This window comes from Chiloscyllium plagiosum, unplaced genomic scaffold, assembly GCF_037043375.1.
Source record: "Chiloscyllium plagiosum isolate Xiang-an unplaced genomic scaffold, Cpla_swu_hap1 HiC_scaffold_35, whole genome shotgun sequence".
Taxonomy (NCBI): domain Eukaryota; kingdom Metazoa; phylum Chordata; class Chondrichthyes; order Orectolobiformes; family Hemiscylliidae; genus Chiloscyllium; species Chiloscyllium plagiosum.
Window position 1 is genome coordinate 12,443,477 of NW_028270173.1, and position 27,228 is coordinate 12,470,704.

Here is a 27,228-nt window from a genome sequence, read left to right on the forward strand (position 1 = left end):
TCCCTAAAATATCTATTTGTGGTGATTTCACAGACTAAAGAGCATGTGTCACTGAGTTAGTGGTCCTTCAGGCGTAGTTGATCTTTGGTTTAGTATGTGTTTGTATAGAATACAGATTCATTCATCATGGGGCTGCTGTGGATGGACATTAACAAGAACTATTGCATCTCTCTCCGGTTCTTCATCACAATGGCACATTCCCAAAGGAGTTGTTTCCTCATTGCCACAGCTGTCTTGAGGACAGTGTGTGGTGGCATGGAGAGTCTGAATAAGCATGAATAATGTCACTACCAATCAAGTTACGTTTTGTTGCTTGTTTGAAAGTTCTGGCAATGACAAATGACTTTGATAGTTTGCTCATTGAAACATCCAACAGGGTCAGTATCACTGTTTCCTGCAGGGCCTTTAGAACATATGTGCTGACCACACTGCCTCATGTGTTTTGCCTACAGAACTCTCCGCAAGAGACAGATGATGTAGTTAAGTCCAAATACTTAGAGTGTTCAGTGGCAGCGTGGCTGGATCCATTCTTCACAATGAAGTTGTGCTGAAGTATATATGTCTGAGAGACTCTGTGAACCTCATAGATGTTGTCTGATTGTTGGTACATTAAGAACCTTCATGATAAACAAGGCAACTATTCTCTGTCCCACTGTAACTACAGACATGGTGATGGAATTTGAGCTTAAAAAGATGATGTGCCCATAACGCAAATTCAATTTGATTTATTCAATCAATGTACATCGATAATTGTAGAGGCATACTTAACATTTTGCAGTACAGAACAGTTCACAGCTGTCCTTCATTTAGTCTGATGTGCTTCTGAAGTGGCACGGATTAAATAGTTTTCCAATAAGACAAGAGTGTTCCCAGGAAGAATTGTGTTTGGGTGTGAGCTGAACATGGGAGAGTGAGGGACCCAGAACGAGGCCAGAGTCTGGACACTTTTCCTAGCTATAAGTGTAGCCCCTGAAGAGCTGTGATATTGTCTTTGCCCAAAGTTGCCAACAAGTGAAACTAGAGCAGCCACATATAAACAGCCTGAGCAGAAGGGCAGGAACAGAAAGATCCTGATCCTGTGGGCGAGATTGGGAGTCAATCCCTGCTCTATCAGAATCAGTCCTTGTCTCTTCAGGAGAATCATTCCCTGTTTCACCAGGAGAGGTTGAGAATCATTCCCTGTTTCACTGGGAGAGGCTGGGAAACATAAGTTGTCCCATCAAGAAAGAATGGGAATCTATCATTCCCATTCCACCCGCACAGGTTTGGGCTGAATCTTCTGGAGCGATGCAGTGGCTCACAGCGCTAGGGACTCGGGTTCAATTCCAGCGGGTGACTGTGTGGAGTTTGCATATTCTTCTTGTGTCTGCATGGGTTTCCTCCAGGTGCTCAGGTTTCCTCTCACTATCCAAAGATGTGCAGGTTAGATGAATTGGCATTAATTGCCTACAGTATTCAGGGATGTGCAGGTTAGGTGCATTAGTCAAGCATAATTGGGTAGGGGAATAAATCTGAATGGGTTACTTTTCAGAGAGTTGGTGTGGGCTTGTTGTGCCTAAGGGCCTGTTTCCACACTGTAGGGATTCTATAAACCATCTGGCACCTGGAAAAGTTGGAATATTTTATTGGTCTCCCCAGGAAAAATTGGAACATTGATATAAACCAACAGAAGCAGTCCCTCAAGGCTTAGCAACTGCTGTGTTGAAAATTGAGGTTGTTCTGAGCAGCACTATTTGAAGAAGTTTCAACTGTGTGAAACAGCTTTAAGACAAACATGGCTCGATAGTGTAGTAGATCTGGGATTACTGTATCTGTCTGCTCGTTATGAGCAATGACATTGGATGCTTACAGATTTGCTATATTCTTCTGAAAGTCCTTCTTAAACATGCTTAGATCCGATTGTCCCATTGCCTTCTTTCCTAATTTCACTTACACGCGGTGCTTTGTCTTTAATTCTGTCCTGTCTCATTCCTGGTAATTAATAACTGAATGCAACAAAGAACATCTCAAAGACTTAAGCAGGTATTATTTTCTCCGTTGCAACACTGAAATATTCAAGAAAACTGCAGTTTACACAATGTAGAGACACAGTCAGGGACACAGTAATTTGGAGCAGATATTGACTTGATTCATTCCCAGGATGTGGCTGAAATACGCTAACCCAGCATTTATTGCTCATTCTTATTTGTCCTTGAGAAGGCTATGGTGAGCTGCCTGATGATCCACTTCAGCGCATCAGGTGTGGGTAAATCTACAGTGCTGTTAGGGAGTCAACATCTCTGTAACAAGTACAGGTACTTGCAGCTTGAGCAACTTCTCTTATGAGCTGAGGGACTGGCATCTGAGCTGCAGACATTGCACTGGAATATGGCGGGGCAAAGTTATGTGGACACTGCTTCAGGATGCAGTTACATTTCTTAAATTAGAGAATTCAAACTTGGTCTCTGATGTGTGCAAGACTAGAACATTGTTCAGTGATACTCAAATAATGGTGCCCTTCCTTTTCCCCTCCTCTCTCATTTACAATTAAGAAAATGAGAATTATTTAGTTTAAAGATTTTATGTTTAGTTCTAAAACAGTAATATTTATTAATAACATGTTTTGCAGAATAATTATTGATAAAATAAGCATTTTCTTCCAACAGAAAAAATATATTTATCTTTACTTCAGATTAATTGTTTGCAAAAGGATGCTTTTAGTAAAGTTCATTTTTTAAAGTTTAATATTTAAGACATCTGAAGCTTGAATAATTCCACAGGTAAATTCACAGTTACTGGACCAGCACACCCTGTTATAGCCATTGTGGGTGAAGATGTTACTTTGGAATGTCAGGTTATGCCAAGTTTACCCATCAACAACATGGTGGTGCGATGGCTTAAAGCAGATCTTGGTTCAGCTGTATACATGTATAGGAATGGAGAAGATGACGCTGCTACTCAGGATCCTGAGTACAGAGGAAGAACTGAACTGTTTAAAAATGACCTGACCAAAGGAAACATTTCTCTTAAAATAAAAAATACAAGAGTGTTTGATGAGGGGAAATACAGATGTTCAGTTGATGATGAAACCGAGTTTGAAGAGACTGTGGTTGAACTGAAAGTGGGAGGTGAGTGAACTGATTTTCATAGTAACCAATAACTAAGAAAACAATATTTTTAAAACAGGTTTTTGATCAAATGTTTTGCAATAAAACTTTATGACAGCAAATCAAAGAACATGATCACTGATAACTTCACTTTGTTTTAAAGATATTAAAAGTCAGATACTTATCAAAAATTGGAATATTAACAACTTGGCTTGGGTACTGTTTCAGAGACTTGTGTAAAAATGAGATTTCTCGGGCTTTCTGCTTATTTTTGGTAAGATTTTCCCTTCAAATCTCCTCCATATGCCCTACACTGTAACTCTCCATGCAATGCAAGCGTCACCAGCATCTTAAGTGAAGCCACTGTGGATCAGAACTGTCTAGTTCTAATGTTCCTTACCTTTTGAGCCTTTTATCTATGATGTCTTTTGCTGTCTCTCCTTCCTGGCTAGCTTGGCTATTTCAAAATTCAACTCCCTGTGATATTGGTAATAGATCTGTTTTAGACAACATTTCACCTGAATTTTGATTGAAAAAACTCTTCTCTGCAGCTAAATGTGAACCTAAACTGCTTGGACACAGAGTCACAACCAGTAACCCACTCAGCCATATCATAACTTATTGAGTTCACTATTGTCTGTCCCCAAACAGCTTAATCACATGATCAGTTCTTGAAAGTAGGTATTTCTAACAAGAAATATTTCAGACAAATTTAATTCTTAAAGGAACCATTGTCCAAACATAAAATATATATATTTTTCCACCAAAGGATATGATATATCATAAATTGAGTCCAGTAAAAGAATATTTTCTGTGTTTAAACATTATTAACAAACAGTTTTGTTCTTAAATACATTTATTTCTTTCTAGGTTTGGGGCGTAATCACTGGATCCAGATAGAGGGAAATAATAAACAAGGAATTCAGCTAATCTGTGAATCTAATGGATGGTTCCCAAAGCCAAAGCTAATGTGGACTAATGCAGATGGACAAAATTTAACAGCACAGTCTGAAATAAATTACCACCGGGACACTCAAGGATTGCTAACTGTGAAAAGCAGTGTAACTGTAACAAAAGATTCGACAAACAGCTTCAAGTGCCTCATACAGAACAACCTGTTGAAAAAAGAACAAGAAGCAACTATCCAGATAGCAGGTCTGTAAATTATAAAATAGACTCAGTTAAAGGGGTTAATGATTGACTTACAATTTCAATTGCATCATAAGTCAAATTAGGACTAAGGTATTATCCTGTTATATTGAATTAAGAATGATCTTTCAAATTAATTAATCTTAATAAAAGATATTTGTGTAAACAGAGTGACTGTGAAATTGGAAATATTATTGCTTGCTTTACAAATAGTTTTGAAGTACAAAACTGATGAGATGCATCCTTGAATTGCTGCAGTTCATTTGGTCTAGGTGCACCCAGAATATTGTCAGGGAGGGAGTTCTGGGATTCTGACCCTACAGCAGTGAAGAAACAGCAATATATTTCCCAGATAGTGAATAGCTTGGAGCGGAACTTGCAACTAGCAGTGTTCCTATATATCTCTTACCTTTATCCTTCTGGATGGTAGTGACTAGATTTTGAAGGTGCATGACCAGCTTAGCTTTTGGCTAACAGTAACCCTTAGGTTATTGGTAGTGATAGTAGAGTGACTGAATGTCATTTGGTAATTGTCAGATTCTCTTTTGTTGGAGATAGGCCTTGCCTTGCTTTTGTGTGGTGTGAATGTTCCTTGACACTTGTCAGCCCAAGTCTGGATGGTGCTGCATTTGGATATGTAATATTTCAGTGTCTGAAGTGTTGCGAATGTTGCTGAACACAGTTTAATCATCATTGAATATCCTCATTTCTGACCTGCAGGTCATTAATGAAGCAATTGAGGATGGTATTTGAGCTGCGGATAGTACACTGAGGAACTCCTGCTGAGATGTCATGCAGCTGAGATGACTGATCTCCAGCAGCCACAATCATCTTCCTTTGTGCTAGATATGACTTCAGCCAGTAAAGAGTTTTTCCCGGATCCCAGTTGACTCCAATTTTTGTAGCACCCCTTGATGCTACACTTGGTTAAATGCAGCCTTGATATCAAGAGCGGTCACTCTCACATCACTCCTATATTCAGCTCATTTGTCCATGTTTAAACCAAATCTGGATGAGATCAGATCTTGGTTGGACCTGGCTGAACCCAAACTGGATATTAGTGAGCCGGTTATTGCCAAGAAAGTGCTGATTTATGTCATTCTTGTTTACACCTTCTATCACTTGACTGACTATTGGGGATAGTTTGATGGACAGTAATTAGCTGGGTTTGAATTGTCCTGCTTTTTGTGTACAGGACATACGCATTAACCTTGCTGGGTAGACAGCAATGCTGTAGCTGTTCTGGAATAGCTTGGTTTGGGGTGTAGCAGATTCTAGACCAAATGTAATCAGTACTATTGCTGAAATATTGTCAGGGCCCATAACCTTTGCAGTATTCAGTGCCTCCAGCCATTTCTTGATATCACATGAAGTGAATCAGATTGACTAACATTGGCATCTGTGATGCTGGAGATCTTTGGAAGGGACCAAGATGAATCATCTCCTTTGTAATTCTGGCTGAAAATTGCTGCAAATGCTTCAGCCTTATTGTTTGCACCATGGTGCAAGGCTCCCCCAGGATTGAAGATGGGGATATTTGTGGAGCTTCCTTCTCCAGTGAGTTGTTTAGTTGTGCATCACTCTTTGTCACTGATGTGTCAGGATTCCACTGGACTCGAAATGTTGATTTTGCTTTCTCCCCAGAGATGCTGCCAGTCTTGCTGAATTTCACCAGCAAGTTTTTGTGTTAGATCTGATCTCTTGGGTTTTGGATTGCTTAACTCTGTCTATTGCTTGCTGCTTATGCTCAAGTCACCCTGTTTTGTAGCTTCACCTATTTTTAGATGTGCCTGTTGCTGCTCCAGGCATGCCCACTGGCACCCTTCATTGAATCACAGTTGATCTCCTGGCTTAATGGTAATGCAAGGCCATGAGGAATCAGATTGTGTTGGAGTATGACTCTACTCCTTCTGATAGCCCATTGTGCCTTATGGGTGCCCTGCTAAGTTGTTGGATTTGTTTGAAGTCCATCTCAAACAAATAGTGACACACAACAGGATGTAAGGTATCTTCACTGTAAAGGGGAAAGTGTAGACTGCAAATGCTGGACATCAGAGTTGAAAAGTGTGGTGCCGAAAAAGCACAGCTGGTCAGGCAGCATCTAAGGAGTAGGAGAATCGACATTATGAGCATAAGCTGATGAAGAGCTTCTGCTCGAAACATTGATTCTCCTGCTCTTCAGATGCTGCCTGACCGGCTGTGCTTATCTAGCACCACGTTATCTTCAGTGTAAAATCAGGACAGAAGATGTATGACAAATAGTGTAAAAGAAAATATCTCAGGCATTTAGTGCTTTGGAATGATTTCAGAAGTTCTAGTGGAAACTCCACAAACTTTATGGGCTTCAGCGAAACCTACCACAGTAAATAAAGTAGTGCTAGAAGATTTAAACGGATGTAATTGAGGGAAAGTAAAACCATTAGCTAGGAGTGACAATAAATACTATGAACAAACTAAAAATTAAGGTAGTAAGGACAAAAGTGTTTAGAGATTGTTGTGGAGGATGAAAAAAGAATAAAAATAGAGAGAAATATGGGATATACAGATATGCACAAGGAAAGATCTTTAAGCCCCTCAATGCATGGCCCAATCTGTAGATGATATAGATCTTACAAACTGATCATACATACGACAGCAATTCTGCTTCTTGGTGGCAATGAGAAAAATAAAAATGGATAAATTTCCCTCTGACTTCCCAAGCGAATCAAACAGGATCTCAGGTATGAATGAATGGTTCAGGGCTTCAGTGTGTGAATAAAAATGGAAAGAATTTCAGAGAGCTGGAGCTGTTAATTAGAATGCAAATATTTTGTAAATTATTGAATTATGGGAGGGAAAGTTGAATAAATTTAAGAAATACTAAAGTAAAAGAAAGACCTTGGCTGGAAGTTCCTAATGCCCTGTTATAAACTTGTGTGACATTTCTTTCATGAGAAGTCATTAATAAGATAAGTTTTTATGGCAACCTGACAGTTATATTTTAAAATTTAATTCTGCGTCAAGCTCTTGGTTCAATGCCTAAAAAACCCCTGTACTCGAGATTGGCAAGATTAACACAGTTGGAAACTCTCCTGTAGTTGAGCAAACCAGGCCTCTGTTGCTTTAACCCCAGCTGTCATTAATTTGCTACCATTCCTGTCTGGAGTAACTCATCCAAGCCCCAGATTAATGTGAATAATTTTTCTATCAGGATCTCTTCATATCCCTGTCCTTGATTCCCGGACTTTCTTGAGTTTGGCATTCTGAATTAGAATTACAGTCTGGGCACAATAGCACATTGCAACTCCGATTCGTGTGTTTCAGGAAGCCAACAATGGGGAACTGAATTGGCTGTTCATTGAGAAGCCTGTGTAGAAATTATGATTGATGAGAAGCTGCTTCACTTGGTTGCAATGAAAGCACAATTCAGCAGTGACCATAAATTTTTAACTTTGGTAACATCAAGCATTTTAAAAGAATGGTTAATGTGAAATATATTGAAGTTATAAGATCTAATTAATTGCCATTTACTTTGCAGATGACTTTTTCCCCGCTGTTTCAGGCTGGTTGGTTTTTTTATGTCTGATCCTCGGTCTTTTCATAATAGTTTTAATTACTGGGATCGTCTGGACTGTGAGAAAGCACAGATGCATCAAAGGTATGGTCTCAGTCTGAGTGAGAACGTTGAATACAGATGTAGCATTTAAACTGAAAACAGAACTATTTATTCCGTTAGAAAGTAAAAGCTTGACTGATTATTGAATTTATTGGATTTTTTTCAGAACTTGAATGTGACAAATCTATCAAACAATACGGTAAGGATTTAACATTTGAAATATATGCAGTCTGATAGTGAATGTTTCAATCCATGTAGTAGTGATCCAGCTTTGCTCCTGAATAATGACTCTTTAAGTATTATTTTCAACATAATGAGCCAATATCTTTTTCATAACCTTCCATTGTTTGTATAACCGCAATAGGGAGCATGAAGAAACATCAAGGTTAGTAAAAGAACAAGGATAATTCACACAAGTTGGCAGTTTTGATGAGTCTTTTATCTGTAGTATGCTTTTTGATGAATATTATCTTCACTAGTTTCTCCAAAATAATGTTTCATAATTAACTGTAAGGTGAAGATACCCATTTGATCCTTCTTACCAACATTTGGGCTTGATGCCGAATTAGCGGTCTTGAGGATCACTGCCTACTGTATTTTCTGTTTACAAATCAACAATCAGCAATGTTGGAACAGTACTCATAATAAGCATTGACAGAAGCACTGAGATTGACTTACTATTTATAGCACTGACTACACTGGATGAACATAGCAGACAGCTTGGGTCTTGTCAGCTGGTGAAGGAATAATTCAAGGGAATAAACAACTCAAATCCTGTCCTCATCAACTTTTATGCATTCATGATAACATTAGTGACCATTGCTATCACCCATTCCTCAAGAAAGAAAGGTCCTACCTATAACTTTTCCATATTATAGTGTAGCAGTGCCATCATGCTATATGAGACAGGTTAGAGACAGCATAGCAGATCAACTGGACTATATGAGGTGGTATGAACTATCAGTAGCAATTTAACTCTTGTCAGCCACAAGCTATGCCATTACGGTGTTATTCATGCTCATTCCACCGTCATCATTAAATTGGCTGATGAATATTGATTCAATAGGGATTGTAACAAGATGTACTAGGTATAGTATCAGGTATACCATGTAATGCTGCACGAGCAAAAGGGGTATGCATCCGAAACACCAAAGTAGCAGGTATTGACAAAGCAGAAATTCTCTGTAATCAACAAATCAGAATAATGTCTTGGAGTTCTAGATAATAATAGATCTAAGCATCCCTGCAATGAGGAATAGGCTTTAATGGAGACAGCAACTAACTAATTTGTATAGAATTCAACTTTATATCAGTCAGTCATTCTCGAAGTATCAAGTAGATGATGCTACTTTCATTCTCTATTTCCCTGAGATCTTCACTATAACTTATCCCAGCATCTAACATTTGGTCTAATCCATTTAAACTCCCAGCTGCTGGATTAGATATCAGTATTGTCCTTGCACCTATACCACCTGGCCGATAGTAGTTCAAGAAGGCAGCCCTCCCTCACTTTCTCAAGGGCAGCTGCAGAGGGGCAACATGAGACCATAAGATATAGGAGTAGGATTAGGACATTCAGCCCACTGAGTCTGCTCCACCAGTTAATCACGGCTGATATGTTTCTCAACCCCATTCTCCTGCTTCTCCCTGTAACCCTCACTAATCAAGAACCTGTCTATCTCTGTCTTACATACACTGAATGTCTTGTCTCCACAGCCTTCTGAGGCAATGATTTCTACAGATTTACCATGCTCTGACTAAAGAATTTCTTTCTTGTCTCAGCTCTAAAGGGTTGTTCCTTCACTCTGAGGCTGTGCCATGGGTTCTAATTTCTCCCTACTAGTAGAAACGTCATCTCCATGTCCGCTGTATCCAAACCTCTCAGTATTCTGTCAGTTTCAATGATATCCTCCCGTATCCTTTTTCAGTCCATTTAGTACAGGCCCACTGTCCTCAACTGCTCCTCATTTGACAAGCCCTTCATCCTCAGGATCATTCTTATAAACTTCCTCTGGATCCTCTTCAAGGCTAGCACATCATTTCTTTGATATGGGGCTCAAAATTGCTCATAATATTCCAAATTTAGTCTAACCAAAGCCTTATACAGCCTCAATAGTACATCCCTGCTCTTGTATTCTAGCCCTCTTGAAATGAATGCAAATGTTGCATTTGCCTTCCTAATGCCAACTGAACCTGCAAAATGAACCTTTGGAGAACCCTGAACTAGTTCTCTTAACTCAATAGACAATAGTCCAACTCCATTCATGGTTCAGATTTCCAAAGCCTTTCTCATTTAGAAAATAGTCAATGCCTTTGTTCTTCCACACAAGACATATAACCTCACACTTTTCCACATTGCATTCCGTCTGCCACTTCTTTGTCCACTCTCCTAGCCTGTCCAAATTCTTCTGCAGCCTCTGCACTTCCTCAATACTATCTGTCCCTTCAGGTATCTTTATGTCATCTGCAAAATTAACAACAATATCCTCAGTTCTTGGCCTAGCCAGCCACACGCGCATAACATGAACAAGTGGAGAACAAAAAAAGTAATGCTTTTAAAACGTGATAGCTTGTTCAGAAAGTCACCCAAGAGAGAAATCATTGGTTGATATCAAAGCAACAACATCAAATAGTTGGAATAATAACTGTTGGATGAACAAAAAAATATACTGATTGCTAGATTACTTACTTTGTACATGTGAATATTATTGATTTCACAAGTGAAGAAAAGTGCAGCTAGTAATTTAAATTATCATAGAGAGTTGTGCAGTCAATTAATGTCCTCAAAAATATAAACAGTATGAGGCACATTATTTACTCTCCTCAGGATTTCATTAATAACTTGAAAAAAGGTTCAACATTTTACTTCTGCAGGTTTATTCAAAATACTTCTTATTCAGATGAGAGCAGCAAGAACTGGAAACAAGTTGACCATTCTCTGCTAGAAACATTAGGGTCAGGCAGATTCAATTCTGAAGATGAAAGATCTTTTTTAATACTTTTCCAATGAAAATCCACCACTGTCAGTCTGAAAATATAATGCCTTAATATGCTGACTCCATTTTACACACCAACTATTTGAGTTGGATTTCATTCAGAATATCAAATTAATGGCAATTTATTACCCTTGATATTAGAGTGTATAAGGACTTTGATGAGAAGTTGCGAGGTGGTTGTGGCGTGTTGAATGGGAAGACTGGCAAAATAGCATGAAAATGCATCAGGTGACACGTTCGATGTCTTTCTGTCATTATTACCATTCTGCCAGCTGGTAGTAGGAAAGGTCGCAGATGGCCCACTCACCGAAGCCAGATTATAAGACTTAAATGTATAATTAACGGCCTTTTCTTGTCTCCACTGGCATTTTACCAGTAGCAGGATGGCCTTCTAATATATGGGAGTAGAGTGGTGCTGGAAAAGCACAGCAATTCAGGCAGCATACAAGGAGCAGGAAAATTGACGTTTCGGGCAAAAGCCCTAGCATCTGCAGTCATTGTTTTTACCTTATACTATATGGGGACAGGGCCAAGTAGCTTCTAGCCATCTCACTGCCTGTTTCAGTGTGGGTGTGGTTTGTTTGTGGGGAATTTTGGCTCATGGAGGGATTTCACTTTGGGATTTATTGCAACTGCAGCATTGGTACTGCCTGCCCTAAGACCATTCCACAACTCTAACCAGGGAGTGTCGCTTTGACCCAATCACTCCTCCGGTTGTGAAGGTGCAAATCCATTAACTTCTAGGTACAGGCAAACGCTGCTACTTCTGGTGCTGATGCCCTGATTGAGCTGTCAGTTTCCAGGGGTGGGTGTCATCCAATGGCACAACTGCCTGCAAAGTCTTGCTGCCTTGCTTTCAGCCTTGGTGGTGGCAGGGCTCCTGTTGCTAATGAATAATTCCAGCTATTGCGCAATGTAGTAATAAGCCATCCAGCAACCAAGGTCTTGATTATACACTGAATCTGTGCAGAATCAGCTGAAATTACAACAGGGAAGGGGAAAAAAGAACAACCAGGATTCCCATTTTGAACGTTATCCTCTGAACCCTGATGCTCCTGGTGCTTGAATGACCATCTGATGTTTACTGTCTTAGGTCAGATATGACGAATGACCAGATGATCAAAACCCTGTTATAGTTACCCAATAATATCAACATTCCTGGCATATAAAGGGAGAAAAACAGGCATAAAATTGAAAGAAATATGTTTCATAATAAGTTTAGCAATTGCTTCAAAATATAAAGTAACAGTGATTTGTGAAGATCAAGAAAAGAACAACCCTTCTTTGTATGGTACCTTTAATGACTTCAGGATTTTCTGAAGCACTTTACAAATGATGTGTTTATAAAATGGATTAGCTGTTGCAATGTGGGAAACACAGGAACCAATTTATGCATAGCAATGTCTCACAAACAGTAATGAAATTCATGAACAAGTCAATATTATTGTGATGGTGGTTGAAGGACACTAGGAAAACTCCCCCACTTTTCTTGAAAATGGTGCCAAGTGAGTTTTTACATCCACCTGAGAGGCAGACTGTGGTTTCACATTTCATCTGAAAGATGATACCTCTGACAGTGCAATACTGAGAGTCTCAGTTAGGTTGTACACTCAGGGCTTTGATGTAGGGCCCATAAATTGCTGTTCAAGAGGTGAGAGAGATTAATCTGAAACAGTGCTAACACCTTGAAATTTCAATATTCAAATCAAATAGGGAATGCTTGTCAATATTTTAAGGTTTGTGACAAACAGATTAATAAATTTTATTTATCTACTTTTGTTTTGTAGACCAGTGGAAATCTCTGATTGAATCAGGTATGTTCCTCTTGCACCTAAAACAGCTGCTGTATATTAATTCACTGAGCAATTTGTGGCATTAGCCATAATCAGCAATGCCCTTTCTACAAAGCAATCTGATGAGAAACAGAGGGATTAACTTTCAATCAAATTGCCATTTGGATCAAATGTGGGTAGGAACACAGCTGTCATGCCAATTCTCTGCTATAATTTTGATCATGAGCTCTCTTCAAAGAGACCAGATTGGGATCGGATCAGCTGCCCACTGGCAGCGGGAGTCATAGTTATAGAGTCATAGAGATGTACAGTATGGAAACAGACCCTTTGGTCCAACCTGTCCATGCCGACCAGATATCCCAACCCAATCTAGTCCCACTTGCCAGTGCCCGGCCCATATCCCTCCAAACCTTTCCTATTCATATACCCATCCAAATGTCTCTTAAATGTTGCAATTATACCAGCCTCCACCACATCCACCACATCCTCTGGCAGCTCATTCCATACACGTACCACCCTCTGTGTGAAAAAGTTGTCCTGTAGGTCTCTTTTATATGTTTCCCCTCTCACCCTAAACCTATGCCCTCTAGTTCTGGACTCCCCAGGGAAAAGACTTTGCCTATTTACCCTATCCATGCCCCTCATAATTTTGTAAACCCTCTATAAGGTCACCCCTCAGCCTCCGACCGTCCAGGGAAAACAGCCCCAGCCTGTTCAGCCTGTCCTTATAGCTCAAATCCTCCAACCTTGGCAACATCTTTGTAAATCTTTTCTGAACCCTTTCAAGTTTCACAACATTTTTCCGATAGGAAGGAGACCAGAATTGCATGTAATACTCCAACAGTGGCCTAACCAATGTTCTGTACAGCCGCAACATGACCTCCCAACTCCTGTACTCAATGCTCTGACCAATAAAGGAAAGCATACCAAACGCCTTCTTCACTGTCCTAAGTACCTGTGACTCCATTTTCAAGGAGCTATGAACCTGCACTCCTAGGTCTCTTTGTTTAGCAACTCTCCCTAGGACCTTACCATTAAATGTATAAGTCCTGCTAAGATTTGCTTTCCCAAAATGCAGCACCTCACATTTATCTGAATTAAACTCCATCTGCCACTTCTCAACCCATTGGCCCATCTGGTCCTGTTGTAATCTGAGGTAACCCTCTTCGCTGTCCACTACACCTCCAATTTTGGTGTCATCTGTAAGCTTACTAACTGTACCTCTTATGCTCGCATCCAAGTTATTTATGTAAATGACAAAAAGTACAGGACCCTGCAACTATCCTTGTGGCACTCTACTGGTCACAAGCCTCCAGTTTGAAAAACAATCCTCCAACACCACCCTCTGTCTTCTACCTTTCAGCCAGTTCAGCATCCAAATGGCAAGTTCTCCCTGTATTCCATGAGATCTAACCTTGCTAATCAGTCTCCCATGGGTAACCTTGTCGATCACCTTACTGAAGTCCATATAGATCACATCTACTGCTCTGCCCTCATCAATCTTCTTTGTTACTTCATCAAAAAACTCAATCAAGTTTGTGAGACATAAGAATTGATAAATTACTTTAATTAAAGTTTCTACTAAATTCCCATTCCTGAGGGTTCCAGTTGGCACCACAGGAAGCCCACGTTGGTCTGGAATGTATGAATGTGAAATAGAGTGGCAATGGATGTCCTGTTGTTCATTTCACCCACATTTATAATGTCGCCAAACAATAGCTGCTTATTATTTAATGAGGGAGCTGTGCATATTTGAAAAATCAAGTTAACTTACTGGCTGTTTCCTCACTAGATGTCAATCTGTGCATGCTATAGGATCTCCAGCTTCAACACCTTGCCCAGGAATAAGAGCTGCTCACTGGTCTTGAATTGGCACTCTCTTTCAAAATGTGAATGGATGTGCTTTTGTGACCAGCTGAAGTACAACATTGATAGAATTACTCTGAACCCTTCAGCTCAGTTATGTTTTGCTCACAAAGTTACTGTAGGTGCCAACAGATAACCCAAATGACCCAAACAGCACCTGGGACCTGAGTGAACTGTGCAGCAAACAGACAATGTCCTTAACCAATGAAATCTAAGGATTGAGAAACAAAGTCAAACACTAAAGAGGGTAAATTCAAGGAGATAAATTCAATGTCAAATCAAATACAGTAAAGGCAGGGGAAGAACAATTAGAAAAGGGAGATTGAAAGGCTGGAAAGAAAGCAATTTGAAGGATTAACTTTCTAAAATCTCCCTGCAAAATTCAAAACATAAACGAATGAGACTAAAGTTACTTTTCCTTGCCAGAAAGGTTGATTATAGTTATTAATTACGTTGTTTAAAAGATATTGCTAAAGACAAGACATAACTTTCCGTGGAAAATGTAATGGTCAAATACAGCATTAAGTTTAAAGGAGAGATTTAACAGAGATTCAAAATGATGAGGCCTTTTGACGGAGTTATAAGGAGAAATTGTGTCTCCTGGTTGGAATGATATCCATCAAAGGAGAAAGATTTAAGACAATTGACAAACGAACCAAAGGGGAGTTGAAAAAATTTTAATTTGTTTTTATATCATTCATTGTGATCAACACATTTATGAAACGTTGGTGGAAACTGATTCTGGAGTAACTTCCATAAAACAACTGGATGTACACCTCAGAAAGAATAATTGTATTGGAAAAGATTGGGCAGTATGATTTTAAATCTCTGCAAGGTAGCTGGCAGTTATGGTCAGCCGAATGGCTTCCTTGGATGTTGTTATATTCTTTCAAATACTTCCTTTTTCAGTCTTTATTCTGAAAATGTTAAAATTGCATTGAAGGCAGTTTTATGTATTTACAGTTAATGTAATTAATTCAAATTTTCTTTACAACTGTCCACACTGCATGTTTGAAATCATTTGTGTGAGGTGTGTAGAAAAAAAGACCTGTTCCCCCCAGTGCCAAAATCAATTCTCACCAGCATGAAACTGCATTGAAATTCCTTGTGTATTGTTCAGTCACAGAAAGTTAAAGTGATGCTGAACCACTTACCCATAACCAGGTCTGAGCAGACTGAGATGCTATGGTATATCATATTTGACCTATGTGGAGAGACTGGGGCTTTTTTTCTCCTGGAGTGTGGATGCTAAAAGGTGGCCTTTATAAAATCATGAAGGGCATGGATAAGGTGAATAGCCAGGTTAGGAGAGTACAAAACTAGAGAGCATAGGTTTAAGGTGAGAGAGGATCTGAGGGACAAGGACAACCTTTTAACATAGAGGGTGGTGTGTGTATATGGAACCAGTTGCCAGAGGAAGTTGTAGATGTGAGTACAATTATAACATTTAAAAGACATCTCGATGGGTACATGAATTAGAGGGATATGGGTCAAACGCAGGCAAATGGGCCTAGATTAGTTTATTATATCTGGTCGGGACAGATGCGGTAAACAGAAAGGTCTGTTTCCATGCTGTGTGACTCTAACACTTAAATTGGGAGCAAATTCTGGGAAATTTCAACACTAGGGGGCACTTTTTTTTGTGAGAGGTGAGAGGAGAGAGATTTGAAAAAAACATGGGGGACAACATTTTTACAGACAGAGTTTGGAATTAACTTCCTGACGAAGTGGTGGAAACACTTACAACATTTAAAAAGACTCTTAAATAAGTACATGATTAGGAAAGGTTTGGAGGGGTATGGGCCAGGAGTGGACAGGTGGGACAAGTTTAGATTGGGATTATGGTCAGCATAGACTGGTTGGACCACAAGGTCTGTTACCTTGATGTATGATTCTACATTAGGAGAAAATTCTAAGACCTCTGACTAATGTTATCAGGCACCTGTCTTATCTCCTTTTCAGCCCACACAGGAATAGGTCAGTGAAAGCATCTGTTCCAATTGCAATGAAAGTTTGAAGCACTCTTGAAAGGAGTCATCAACACAATGTGAAAAGATTATGCTCCAAATTCCCTTGCCCATTCAGACAATGTTTTATTACCTAGGGTCTCAGTCATATCTGGACTTACATTTCCCAATTTTAAGCCAATTTAAAGCCATCAGTTAAAAATGCAAGGGAATTCATTTCAGTTGCATTATTTACATGCTGATTTCCTCAAATTAACTGTGTTTTTTTCTGATTTCAGATTGGGCAAAGATTTCTGAGTACAAGGGTAAGATCTTCAAGTTATTTGAATAAATATTTTTGTAAATTGGATTGGAACTGATCACATGGCTTGATCATAATCACCGTTGTTGTGAAATTATCTTTGCAGAGACCCCCAATCCCCTCCTCTCACTCCAACTTGTTTGGATAGATCAGGATATTTTTATGGATTCATATTGCTGGCTGAGAGTCTTAAACACCAGCAATACATAATAGGAATTTGCAGGCTCACTGCCCACAATTTTCCATAGATCAATTGGATTGGATGACAAATTGAGAGCAAAGTGCTTCGCTGCACAACAAGCCAAAAGTGTGTACTGAGAAAACCAGCTGATAACTGTGCAGAATTTATTGTTTTTATGTAATTTAAGATCATCCACAACAGTAGCCTCTATCCCTTTCATCCTCTGACTCATGTCATCTTCCTGTTTCAGTTTCCATTCATTCTTCAGTTTCTTCCATCTCCCAGTCAACCTACATTCAGCTCCTTCAATGCCCTGCTGAAATTTGTCTTCTTTGCCCCATGTGAATCCTTCGGTGTTTCTTTTTCTGCGGTGTTGGCCTTATCTGCAGGACTCAAAATAATTCTTTCCTATTGAAGCCTTTGACTGTGAAATCTATCAGCTCGTTTAATTTTCTTGAACATTGCTTTTTGATTTTTGGGAGCACCTGTTTTCATTTTCATGAACTATTTGTTGAATAGGTGACATCATCTGGGTGCTGCATATTGAAATTATCAAAATTGTACCTACTTGCCATTGAAATCATTGCCTCTTCCTCCATAAACATGGTAACAATAGACAATTTGAATTGAAGAGGTGCTCTGATTACCAATGCTGATACCGAATAAATAGCAGTGAATATGTAAGATAATGCAACTCTGTCATTTAAATATCATTATGATACATACATGTGACTTTCCTAAAATAAAGGGGGGTCCTGCTGTAAAAAAAGTTCTGTTCCACCAAAAAGAAGTGAAGAATAGATGACAAATCCTGACCATGTTAACTCCAAATGATATTTTTCCAATATGGTTCTGCATCAATTAAAGCAAACTCTGGTCTTATCAACAGATCAGAATTAACATTAGTCTCTTTCTCTTTTCACACTGACCATAAGACCATTGTGTGCAATTCTGGTATCCCTTCTATAGGAAGGATGTTGTGAAACATAAAAGCATTCAGAAAAGATTTACAAGGATGTTGTCATGGTTGGAGGGTTTGAACTATAGGGAGAGGCTGAATAGGCTGGGGCTATTTTTGCTAGAGCATCAGAGGCTGAGGGGAGACCTTAGAGAGGTTTATCAAATCATGAGGGGCATGGATAGGTAAGTAGATAAATCTTTTCCCTGGGGTGGGCAAGTCCAAAACTAGAGGGCATAGGTTTACAGTGAGAGGCGAAAGATTTAAAAGGGACCGAAGGGGCAACGTTTTCACGCAGAAGGTGGTGTATGTGTGGAATGAGCTGCCAGAGGAAGTGGTGGAGGCTGATACAATTACAACTGTAATTACAATTAAAAGGCATCTGGATGGGTTTCTGAATAGGAAGGATTGAGAAGGATATGGGCCAAATGCTGGCAATCGGACTAGATTAATTTAGGATATCTGGTCAGCATGGAAGAGTTAAACTAAAAGTTCTGATTCTGTGCTGTACATCTCTATGACTCTAAGCAACTGCTGCCTTCAGAAGGACAAAATAATACAGAACAATCCCTTTCCCTGGAAAAGCTACAGACAAATTACTCCTCCAAAAGACTCCATCCTCTGATTAAGCACCCTATCACTCCTCGGCAATCAGGAGAAAGCAAGAAGGCCACAAAGCAAATTAGAGCTGGGAGGGTGGTAAAAGAGTGGGGCAACGAAGTTGGCAAATTAGTGGAGAGACCCAACATATGTGTGAAAGGGCTAGGAGCGCAAGCCAGGGAGGGCCAGTAAGGGAGGGGTTGGAGTGGGGGGAGGGCTGGATAACTAGAATCATGGAGGGTATTTAAGATAGCAATGAGCAAAGTGTTTATTTAAAGAATACTCCTAGCATGCAATGAAAAGTATAAATAGGCATTTTAACCACTGTAGTCCTTTTTGTTGGAACTCTTTGGTCAAATGTCTGCATTCAGACTCTTTAAAAAATATCCTCAATGGCATCCTATTGAAAACTGTTGTTCTACCTTTGCTTCCTCTTTGTAAAGTTCTTTCGGGCTTCAATGTTTCAGTTAAAAGTCATAAAGTATATAATGTGTCGTTCACCAAGTTGTGATTTTCATTTGATCATTCAAACATTGATTAGAGCTAGTCTTCGAACTGTTTTTTATCACTCTCAAAACTTTATGATTTTTCTTCCAGTCAATGTCACCCTGGATACAAAAACTGCAAACCCAACGCTTGAAATATCTAAGGATCAGAAAAATGTGAGATTGATTCGAAAAGAAAGGAATGTCCGTGACAATGAAGAGAGGCTTCTAAGCTGGGAATCTGTGCTGGGATCAGAGGAATTCACATCAGGCTCACACTACTGGGAGGTGGAGGTTGTGGGGAATCGACAATGGAATGTGGGAGTAGCCATGGAGTCTGTGGAACGGAAGGAAGACATTCATTTGGTACCAAGTGGTAAAGTCTGGACAATTGGGAGGGCTGACAATCAATTTCAAGCAAATTCTGAAGAAAAATTTGACATCCCAGTCTATGAGATTCCCAAGAAGATCGGTGTTTATCTCAGTTATGATTCTGGAATTGTTTCATTTTATAGTGCAAACACCAAGTCTCACCTCTACTCTTTCACTGGGTTTAAATTCACAGAGAAACTTCATCCTTTTGTCAGTACAGCACACTGTAACAAATGGCTGAGAATCTGGTCCGTTCAGGATTAGTTCTTTTGAAAATCTCTCTGCTTTCAAGACAGGTTCCAGGTCAACATAGTTAGCTAAAATATCCTATCAACTGTGTAAATATGAAAGTCAACCTTGCACTCTAAGATACGTTTTATGTAAAATATCCAAACTGATTTTCAGCAATTATGACAATTATTGTTGTTAATAGGCTGGGAATACCATTGAACAAAACCAGTAACTGCAACAGGGAGAAAACAACTTTTAATTTCTATTAATAAGGAATGTTAAATGTTTTCTAATAATTATCAGTTGAATCTCTGAATGATATTAGCAGCTTAGTGCAAAACAATGTCTTCAACTAGGATGAAGTCATTGAACCCCTCAGAATCCTAGTAGCACACAAACCCACCAATACTCTCAAACAAAAACTAACAAACTTAAAAGACCCAGTACAAACCATGAACAAAACCAATGTCATCTACAAAATTCCATGCAAGGACTGCCACAAACTACGTAGGACAAACAGGAAGAAAGTTAGCCACCAGGATACATGAACACCAACTAGCCACAAAAAGACATGACCCTCTCTCCCTTGTGGCCCTACACACAGATGAAAAAACCCACCAAACCGACTGGGACAACACATCTATCCTGGGACAGGCTAAGCAAAGACATGCCAGAGAATTCCTAGAGGACTGGCACTCCAACCACAACGCCATAAACAAGCACATAGATCTAGATACCATCTATCAACCCCTCAGAAAACAAACAGGAAATGACATCACCACAAACCCCAGAATCCCATCCTGGAGAAAGATATAAATAGAAAGCAGGAGACAACAGCTTCCTTCACTTCGAGGTCGCCACTGATGATGTTACCTAGCCAGGTAATGAGAAGTCTGGATATCAAACCTACAGCTCAGTGAGCAAACCTACACCCTAAACCTCAACCTGAGCTACAACCCTGCAAAAATGTCTTCAACTCTTTGTATTTTCTTTTGCATTCACAATCATTGGTAGTTTTATAGTTATTTTTATATGTGTTCCAAAACATGTTTGGTACTTTGTGTAAAATTGTAACTTTTGAATGTGAAAGCAACAGATTAAACTGAGCTTTACTAACATTTGGACACCGATATTCGGATTTGATCATAAGCTATATTAAAACACAATCTTAAATCTCAGATTTTTCACTGCATTTTCCAACGAACTTAACACCGATGCACATGTAGCAAAGACAAATAATCCTTTCAAATATTAAATTCCTTCCTTCTATCCCCAGTACGCACACGTGCTATTCCCCCAATTAGAAGTTCCCATTTTCCCAGCTCGAGCGCTGACAGTTGGGGTTTGAAACCTCTGTCACGTTCAACTTCATGGCTCCTCCAATCAGAGACTGACATCTCCTCCCCCTCTCTCTGTCTCTTCTCCCCGTCCCCGTCTGCTCGCGCTCTGACAGTTGGGGTTTGAAACCTCTGTCGCGTTCAGCTTCATGGCTCCTCCAATCAGAGACTGACATCTCCTCTCTCTCTGTGTTTGTCTCCCTCCCTCGCCCGTCTGCTCGCGCTCTGACAGTTGGGATTTGAAAGCTGAGCACGCGGCGGTTACTCAGTTGGAGCGGAGCTTTCGCTGGAAAGGGCTGTGTAAACTGGTTGCTGTGTTAGCAAAAAGAAAGCTTCAAGTTAGATTAAAGACAAGGGAATGGCAAATATATGTATTACCACCTGAAGGGAAGATGGTTCGTTGGCTGTCTGATCGAACTCGAGCACTTTGTGAAGAACGTGAGGAAAGAAAACGGATAGCTTATTGAAAACTTAGATTCGATCCCTGATATGGTCAACAAATTATGTTTGATGTCCTTATTGCTTAGAATGTAGAAGTGAAAGATAAGAGGAAATGCTTTTATCAGAAGAAGGTTCAGTGCTTGCGTGGAGCTTTTGTGATGCTACTATGACCTTTTTTTTAAATGAAAAAGATTTTTAAAGCATGGGTATGTCCAAAGTTTGGTTCTGAAAAAGTTAAGGTTTGAATTTTACTGAGCTCTAACCAATCCGATGTTACCTCAAAGTCTACCTCAAACTGGAGAATCAGTTGAGTCTAGAATGGATTCCTGATGGAGATACACAATGTCTTTTGTACCTCTTGGTAGTAATAATTAAAATGTCTAAGTGTTAAAGTAGCCATTATAGGTTCCTGTTGTTTCATAAACAACATTTTCTTATCTGAGACAAGTGCCTCTTCTGCTGATAAGAGGATTTCTAAACTGAGAGTTTATCTAAACTGAGAGATTACAAGCACCTATGTATATGACTAATGACAGTCCCAGAGGGTGCTGGAAAATTGAAAATATGTAATGCTTGGCTGCCCCATGATACTAAAGGACAATTGAGTTTGAATTTATTGTTTTGCCAACATTGATCCAGTGATGGAAGTATAAAAATGTGGACATTTTGAAAATTGGAGAGAGATTCTCCTGCTCCTAGGGTGCTGCCTGATCGGCTGTGCTTTTCCATCGTCACACTCTTCAACTTGAATCATAATCTGCTAAAATACGAGTGACAGAGAACTCCCAAATTCCACGAACCTGCAGAATCAATGTTTCAGGAATAAGGCCTTCATTAAGAATGCATGTACAGATTACAAGGTGAGATGAGCTTTTCTGGGTGTTTGGTTTAATTAATAGAAAGGTGAACCTCTGTGTCATAACACCAACCATGAAAAGATCCCAGTACAACCTGCTTTAAGACCATTCCCAGTTTTAAAAAGGCTTAGCTAGTGAGTCTGCAGGTTCGTGGAAGCAGTAAAAGCTTGGTAGCTATACTTGGGTGAAAAGACAGCCAGAACCAACGTCTTCTACAAAATCCCATGCAACAAACTCTACGTAGGACAAACAGGAAGAAAGTTAGCCACCAGGATACATGAACACCAGCTAGCCACAAAAAGACACGACCCTCTCTCCCTTGTAGCCCTACATACGGAGGAAAAAAAACACCATTTTGACTGGGACAACACATCTATCCTGGGACAGGCTAAGCAAAGACATGCCAGAGAATTCTTAGAGGCCTGGCACTCCAACCACAACGCCATAAACAAACACACAAATCTAGATGCCATCTATCAACCCCTCAGAAAATGAACAATAAATAACATCACCACAAACCCCAGCAACCCCATCCAGGACAAACATATAAATAGAAAGCAGGAGACAACAGCTTTGCTTCACTTGGAGGTCGCCACTGATGATGTTACCTAGCCAGGTAATGAAAGGTCTGGATATCAAACCTACAACTCAGCGAGCAAACCTACACCCTAAACCTCAACCTGAGCTACAAACCTTGCAAGACAGCCAGACCTGAGGGAAATAAGTGCGGGGAAGACTATGGGTTACAAGCAATCAAACAGAAAACATCAGAGCTGAGTTTGTAATCAGTACTACAGTGAATAGACATTGAAGGCTCCAGGCTGTTCTTTTTATAATGTGAAAGATGGGAAAATTTACTCAAATCGTGCAAAATCCAAACTTGGAGGTTGGAAAAATTAAACTGATATTAACATTTCTGACATTACAAACAGGTACGATGAGTATCATTTGCAAAATTTAAAATGGGTTCATAATTTTACTTCATATGATGTTAAGAGTATGGTAGACACTTAAGCTTCATAAGTCTCCTGAAGAGCAAGGCTGTGACCAGTAAAGCATTTCAGAAGCAAGAAAGGTTTGAAATTAAATACATTTTGATGATGGGAAGAGTGCAGTTATGTATTTTTTTAAATCTGGGAAAATTGTACAAATTATCCAAAGAAGAAACAAGAACAAAAAGCCTCCATTTTGTTCAAAAAAGCTACAGACTTCCAAGAAAGAAGCAAAAGTGGCTGGAATCCTCCATATTGATTCCTAATACCAGAGTTTACTAAATTTGAAATGATTAAAAGAATTTTGCTGTGGTGCAGAAGTTTTTATAATTAAGCAATTCTAAAACTACAAGTGCATTACAAGAGAGGGAAAAAAGCTGGAAATAGTAAACCACAACAGAGGACCACAGCAAACAACTGACAGCTTTTATTTAAAAAAATTGATAGAATTCAACAGTGATACATAAGTAGCAAAACCATAAACTAAGAGCTCTGGGAGGAAGAAAAGCAAACTTTACTGTAAATTGAAATGAAATGGAAAAGGACAAACTTTTTGAATACGATCTTCAAAACAATACTGAAATGATACTGGTTTAAATTCATAAGATTAAGCAACGTATTAAGAAGAAATGGGAAAATAATCCTAGTAGATTCCAGATCAGAATCCATTTTAATAACACAAGATTGAATTTCTTGGAGAAAACAGTTACCAAGATATGGAATTGCTTCAAAGTTAAATACGAAATCAGAAGCAGAAGTTAATACAGTGGTAAATTTAGCTGGTGATGTTACAAATCACCAAAAATAAAACAAAATATTGATACTTTTGATCATGTGAAGGTTCTTAATAATCACTTTCTGTTATTAACAGAATTCTTAAATGAACAAATGAGGTACCTGGATTGCCAAGGAGCTGAGGATCACAAAAGACCTTGGGTCATTAACAGTAGAGTTAAACTTCCAGAAGAAACTGTAGAAAATTAATTACCTCTGCAAATGAATTGATATAGATCAATATGGAATCTAGCACACAGTATATAAGAGACAGAAGTATTGTAGGAAATATTGATCAACCAGATTATCAGATTAATTACAGTGGAAAGAAGATCTAACTTTGGAGAAAACTATTGATTTCTATAAGAAAGAGTTGTCTCTCACTGCACCGTTAGTAAGGAACACTGTTACTGTGATTGAAACGGCAGCAGAGTGAGACAAAGGCCATGTGTGTTATCGATTAGATTGTTAGAAATTTGCTTTAATGTGAAAATTCGATCTGAAGATGGGCAGAGGCCCTTTATCTAAGGTTTACTCTGAGAAGCAAACTTTAGGGTGAGAGGTGAGTAAGAGAGGATAAGTGTTGATTGTGAGGCTGACCTGCTGCGAGACCAGCAGCAGAGTGACATAAGAAACCACAGTGTAACGTGAATGCAGAAAGCAGCTGATTGATGAATTAGATTGATGAATATAAAAGTAAAAGTAAGCTCTTCAGATTGTGTTAGGTCTCCTAACTTTTTTTTTGTCTCTTTTAAAAGTAGTTGCTTAAGTATTAGATGTGCTTGTCACTTTTTAGGGTGTAGGTTTGCTCACTGAGCTGTAGGTTTGATATCCAGACGTTTCATTACCTGGTAACATCATCAGTGGTGACCTCCAAGTGAAGTGACCTCCTGCTTTCTATTTATATGTCTGTCCTGGATGGGGTTCCTGGGGTTTGTGGTGATGTCATTTCCTGTACATTTTCTGAGGGGTTGATAGATGGTATCTAGATTTGTGTGTTTGTTTATGGCGTTGTGGTTGGAGTGCCAGGCCTCTAGGAATTCTCTGGCATGTCTTTGCTTAGCCGGTCCCAGGATAGATGTGTTGTCCCAGTCGAATTGGTGTTTTTTTTCATCCGTGTGTAGGGCTATGAGGGAGAGAGGGTTGTGTCTTTTTGTGGCTAGCTGGTGTTGGTGTATCCTGGTGGCTAACCTTCTTCCTGTTTGTCCTACGTAGTGTTTGTGGCAGTACTTGCATGGAATTTTGTAGATGACATTGGTTTTGACCATGGGTTGTACTGGGTCTTTTAAGGTAAACATTCTGGATTAGTGGTGCTGGAAGAGCACAGCAGTTCAGGCATCATCCGAGGAGCAGTAAAATTGATGTTTCAGGCAAAAGCTCTTCATCAGGAATACAGGCAGAGAGCCTGAACGTTGGAGAGATAGGTGAGTGGGGGAGGGGATGAAGGTGATAGGTCAAGGAGGAGGGTGGAGTGGATAGGTGGAAAAGAAGATAGGCAGGTAGGACAAGTCATGGGGACAGTGCTGAGCTGGAAGTTTGGAACTAGGGTGAGGTGGGGGAAGGGGAAATGAGGAAATTTGAAGTCCACATTGATGCCCTGGGGTTAAAGTGTTCTGAGGCGGAAGATGAGGCGTCTGGTGGTGAGGGGGCGGTGGTGAAGGAGGCCCAGGACCTCCATGTCCTCGGCAGAGTGGGAGGGGGAGTTGAAATGTTGGGCCACAAGGCGATGTGGTTGATTGGTGTGGGTGTCTCGGAGATGTTCCCTAAAGTGCTCTGCTAGGAGGCGTCCAGTCTCCCCAATGTAGAGGAGACCGCATTGGGAGCAACGGATACAATAAATGATATTGGTGGATGTGTAGGTAAAACTTTGGATGTGGAAGGCTCCTTTAGGACCTTGGATGGAGGTGAGGGAGGAGGTGTAGGCGCAGGTTTTGCAATTCCTGCGGTGGCAGGGGAAGGTGCCAGGATGGGAGGGTGGGTTGTAGGGGGACGTGGACCTGACCAGGTAGTCACGGAGGGAACGGTCTTTGCGGAAGGCGGAAAGGGGTGGGGAGAGAAATATATCCCTGGTGGTGGGGTCTGTTTGGAGGTGGCGGAAATGTCGGTGGATGATTTGGTTTATGTGAAGGTTGGTAGGATGGAAGGTGAGCACTAGGGGCGTTCTGTCCTTGTTACGGTTGGAGGGGTGGGGTCTGAGGGCGGAGGTGTGGGATGTGGACGCGATGCGGTGGAGGGCACCTTTAACCACGTGGGAAGGGAAATTGCGGTCTCTAAAGAAGGAAGCCATCTGGTGTGTTCTGTGGTGGAACTGATCCTCCTGGGAGTAGATACGGTGGAGGAGGAAGAATTGGGAATACGGGATGGCATTTTTGCAAGCGGTAGGGTGGGAAGAGGTGTAATCCAGGTAGCTGTGGGAGTCGGTGGGTTTGTAAAAAATGTCGTTGTCAAGTCGGTCGTCATTAATGGAGATGGAGAGGTCCAGGAAGGACAGGGAAGTGTCAGAGATGGTCTCTGGTAAATTTAAGATCAGGGTGGAATGTGTTGGTGTAGTTGATGAATTGCTCAACTTCCTCGCAGGAGTACGAGGTGGCACCAATGCAGTCATCAATGTAGCGGAGGAAGAGGTGGGGAGTGGTGCCGGTGTAATTATGGAAGATCGACTGTTCTATGTATCTCTCCAGGTTCTCTGCCTGTATTCCTGATGAAGGGCTTTTACCCGGAACGTCGATTTTACTGCTCCTCGAATGCTGCCTGAAGTACTGGGTCTTTTAAGTTTGTTAGTTTTTGTTTGAGAGTGTTGGTGGGTTTGTATGCTACCAGGATTCCGAGGGGTCTTAGTAGTCTGGTTGTCATTTCTGAAACTCTTTTAATGTATGGTAAGGTGGTTAGGGTTTCTGGCTGTGTTTGGTATGCTTGTCGTGGTTTGTTCTTGAGGAATCAGCAGACTATTTTTGAGTATCCGTTCTTCTTGAATACGTTGTATAGCTGATTCTCCTTGTCAGTTTTTCTTTTTTTTAGATTAGATTAGATTACATTACAGTGTGGAAACAGGCCCTTCGGCCCAACAAGTCCACACCGCCCCGGCGAAGCACAACCCACCCATACCCCTACATTTACCCCTTACCTAACGCTACGGGCAATTTAGCATGGCCAATTCACCTGACCTGCACATCTTTGGACTGTGGGAGGAAACCGGAGCACCCGGAGGAAACCCACGCAGACACGGGGAGAACGTGCAAACTCCACA

The 27,228-nt window shown here is 40.2% G+C and overlaps 1 protein-coding gene across 6 annotated transcripts in view; it reads left to right on the forward strand.

Moving 5' to 3' along the window:
• The window catches only part of LOC122541434 (butyrophilin subfamily 1 member A1-like), a 37,197-nt gene extending 16,493 nt beyond the window's left edge, over positions 1–20,704 (forward strand). For all 6 annotated transcript variants that reach the window (XM_043678204.2, XM_043678203.2, XM_043678205.2 and 3 more), the window contains exons 3-9: positions 2,760–3,107; positions 3,957–4,241; positions 7,753–7,872; positions 7,997–8,029; positions 12,614–12,640; positions 16,731–16,757; positions 19,090–20,704. In XM_043678204.2, the coding sequence (XP_043534139.2) occupies positions 2,760–3,107; positions 3,957–4,241; positions 7,753–7,872; positions 7,997–8,029; positions 12,614–12,640; positions 16,731–16,757; positions 19,090–19,613 (1,364 nt within the window). In that variant the 3' untranslated portion in view covers positions 19,614–20,704. The remainder of the gene's footprint in view (positions 1–2,759; positions 3,108–3,956; positions 4,242–7,752; positions 7,873–7,996; positions 8,030–12,613; positions 12,641–16,730; positions 16,758–19,089) is intronic.
• The last annotated feature ends 6,524 nt before the right edge of the window (positions 20,705–27,228 follow it).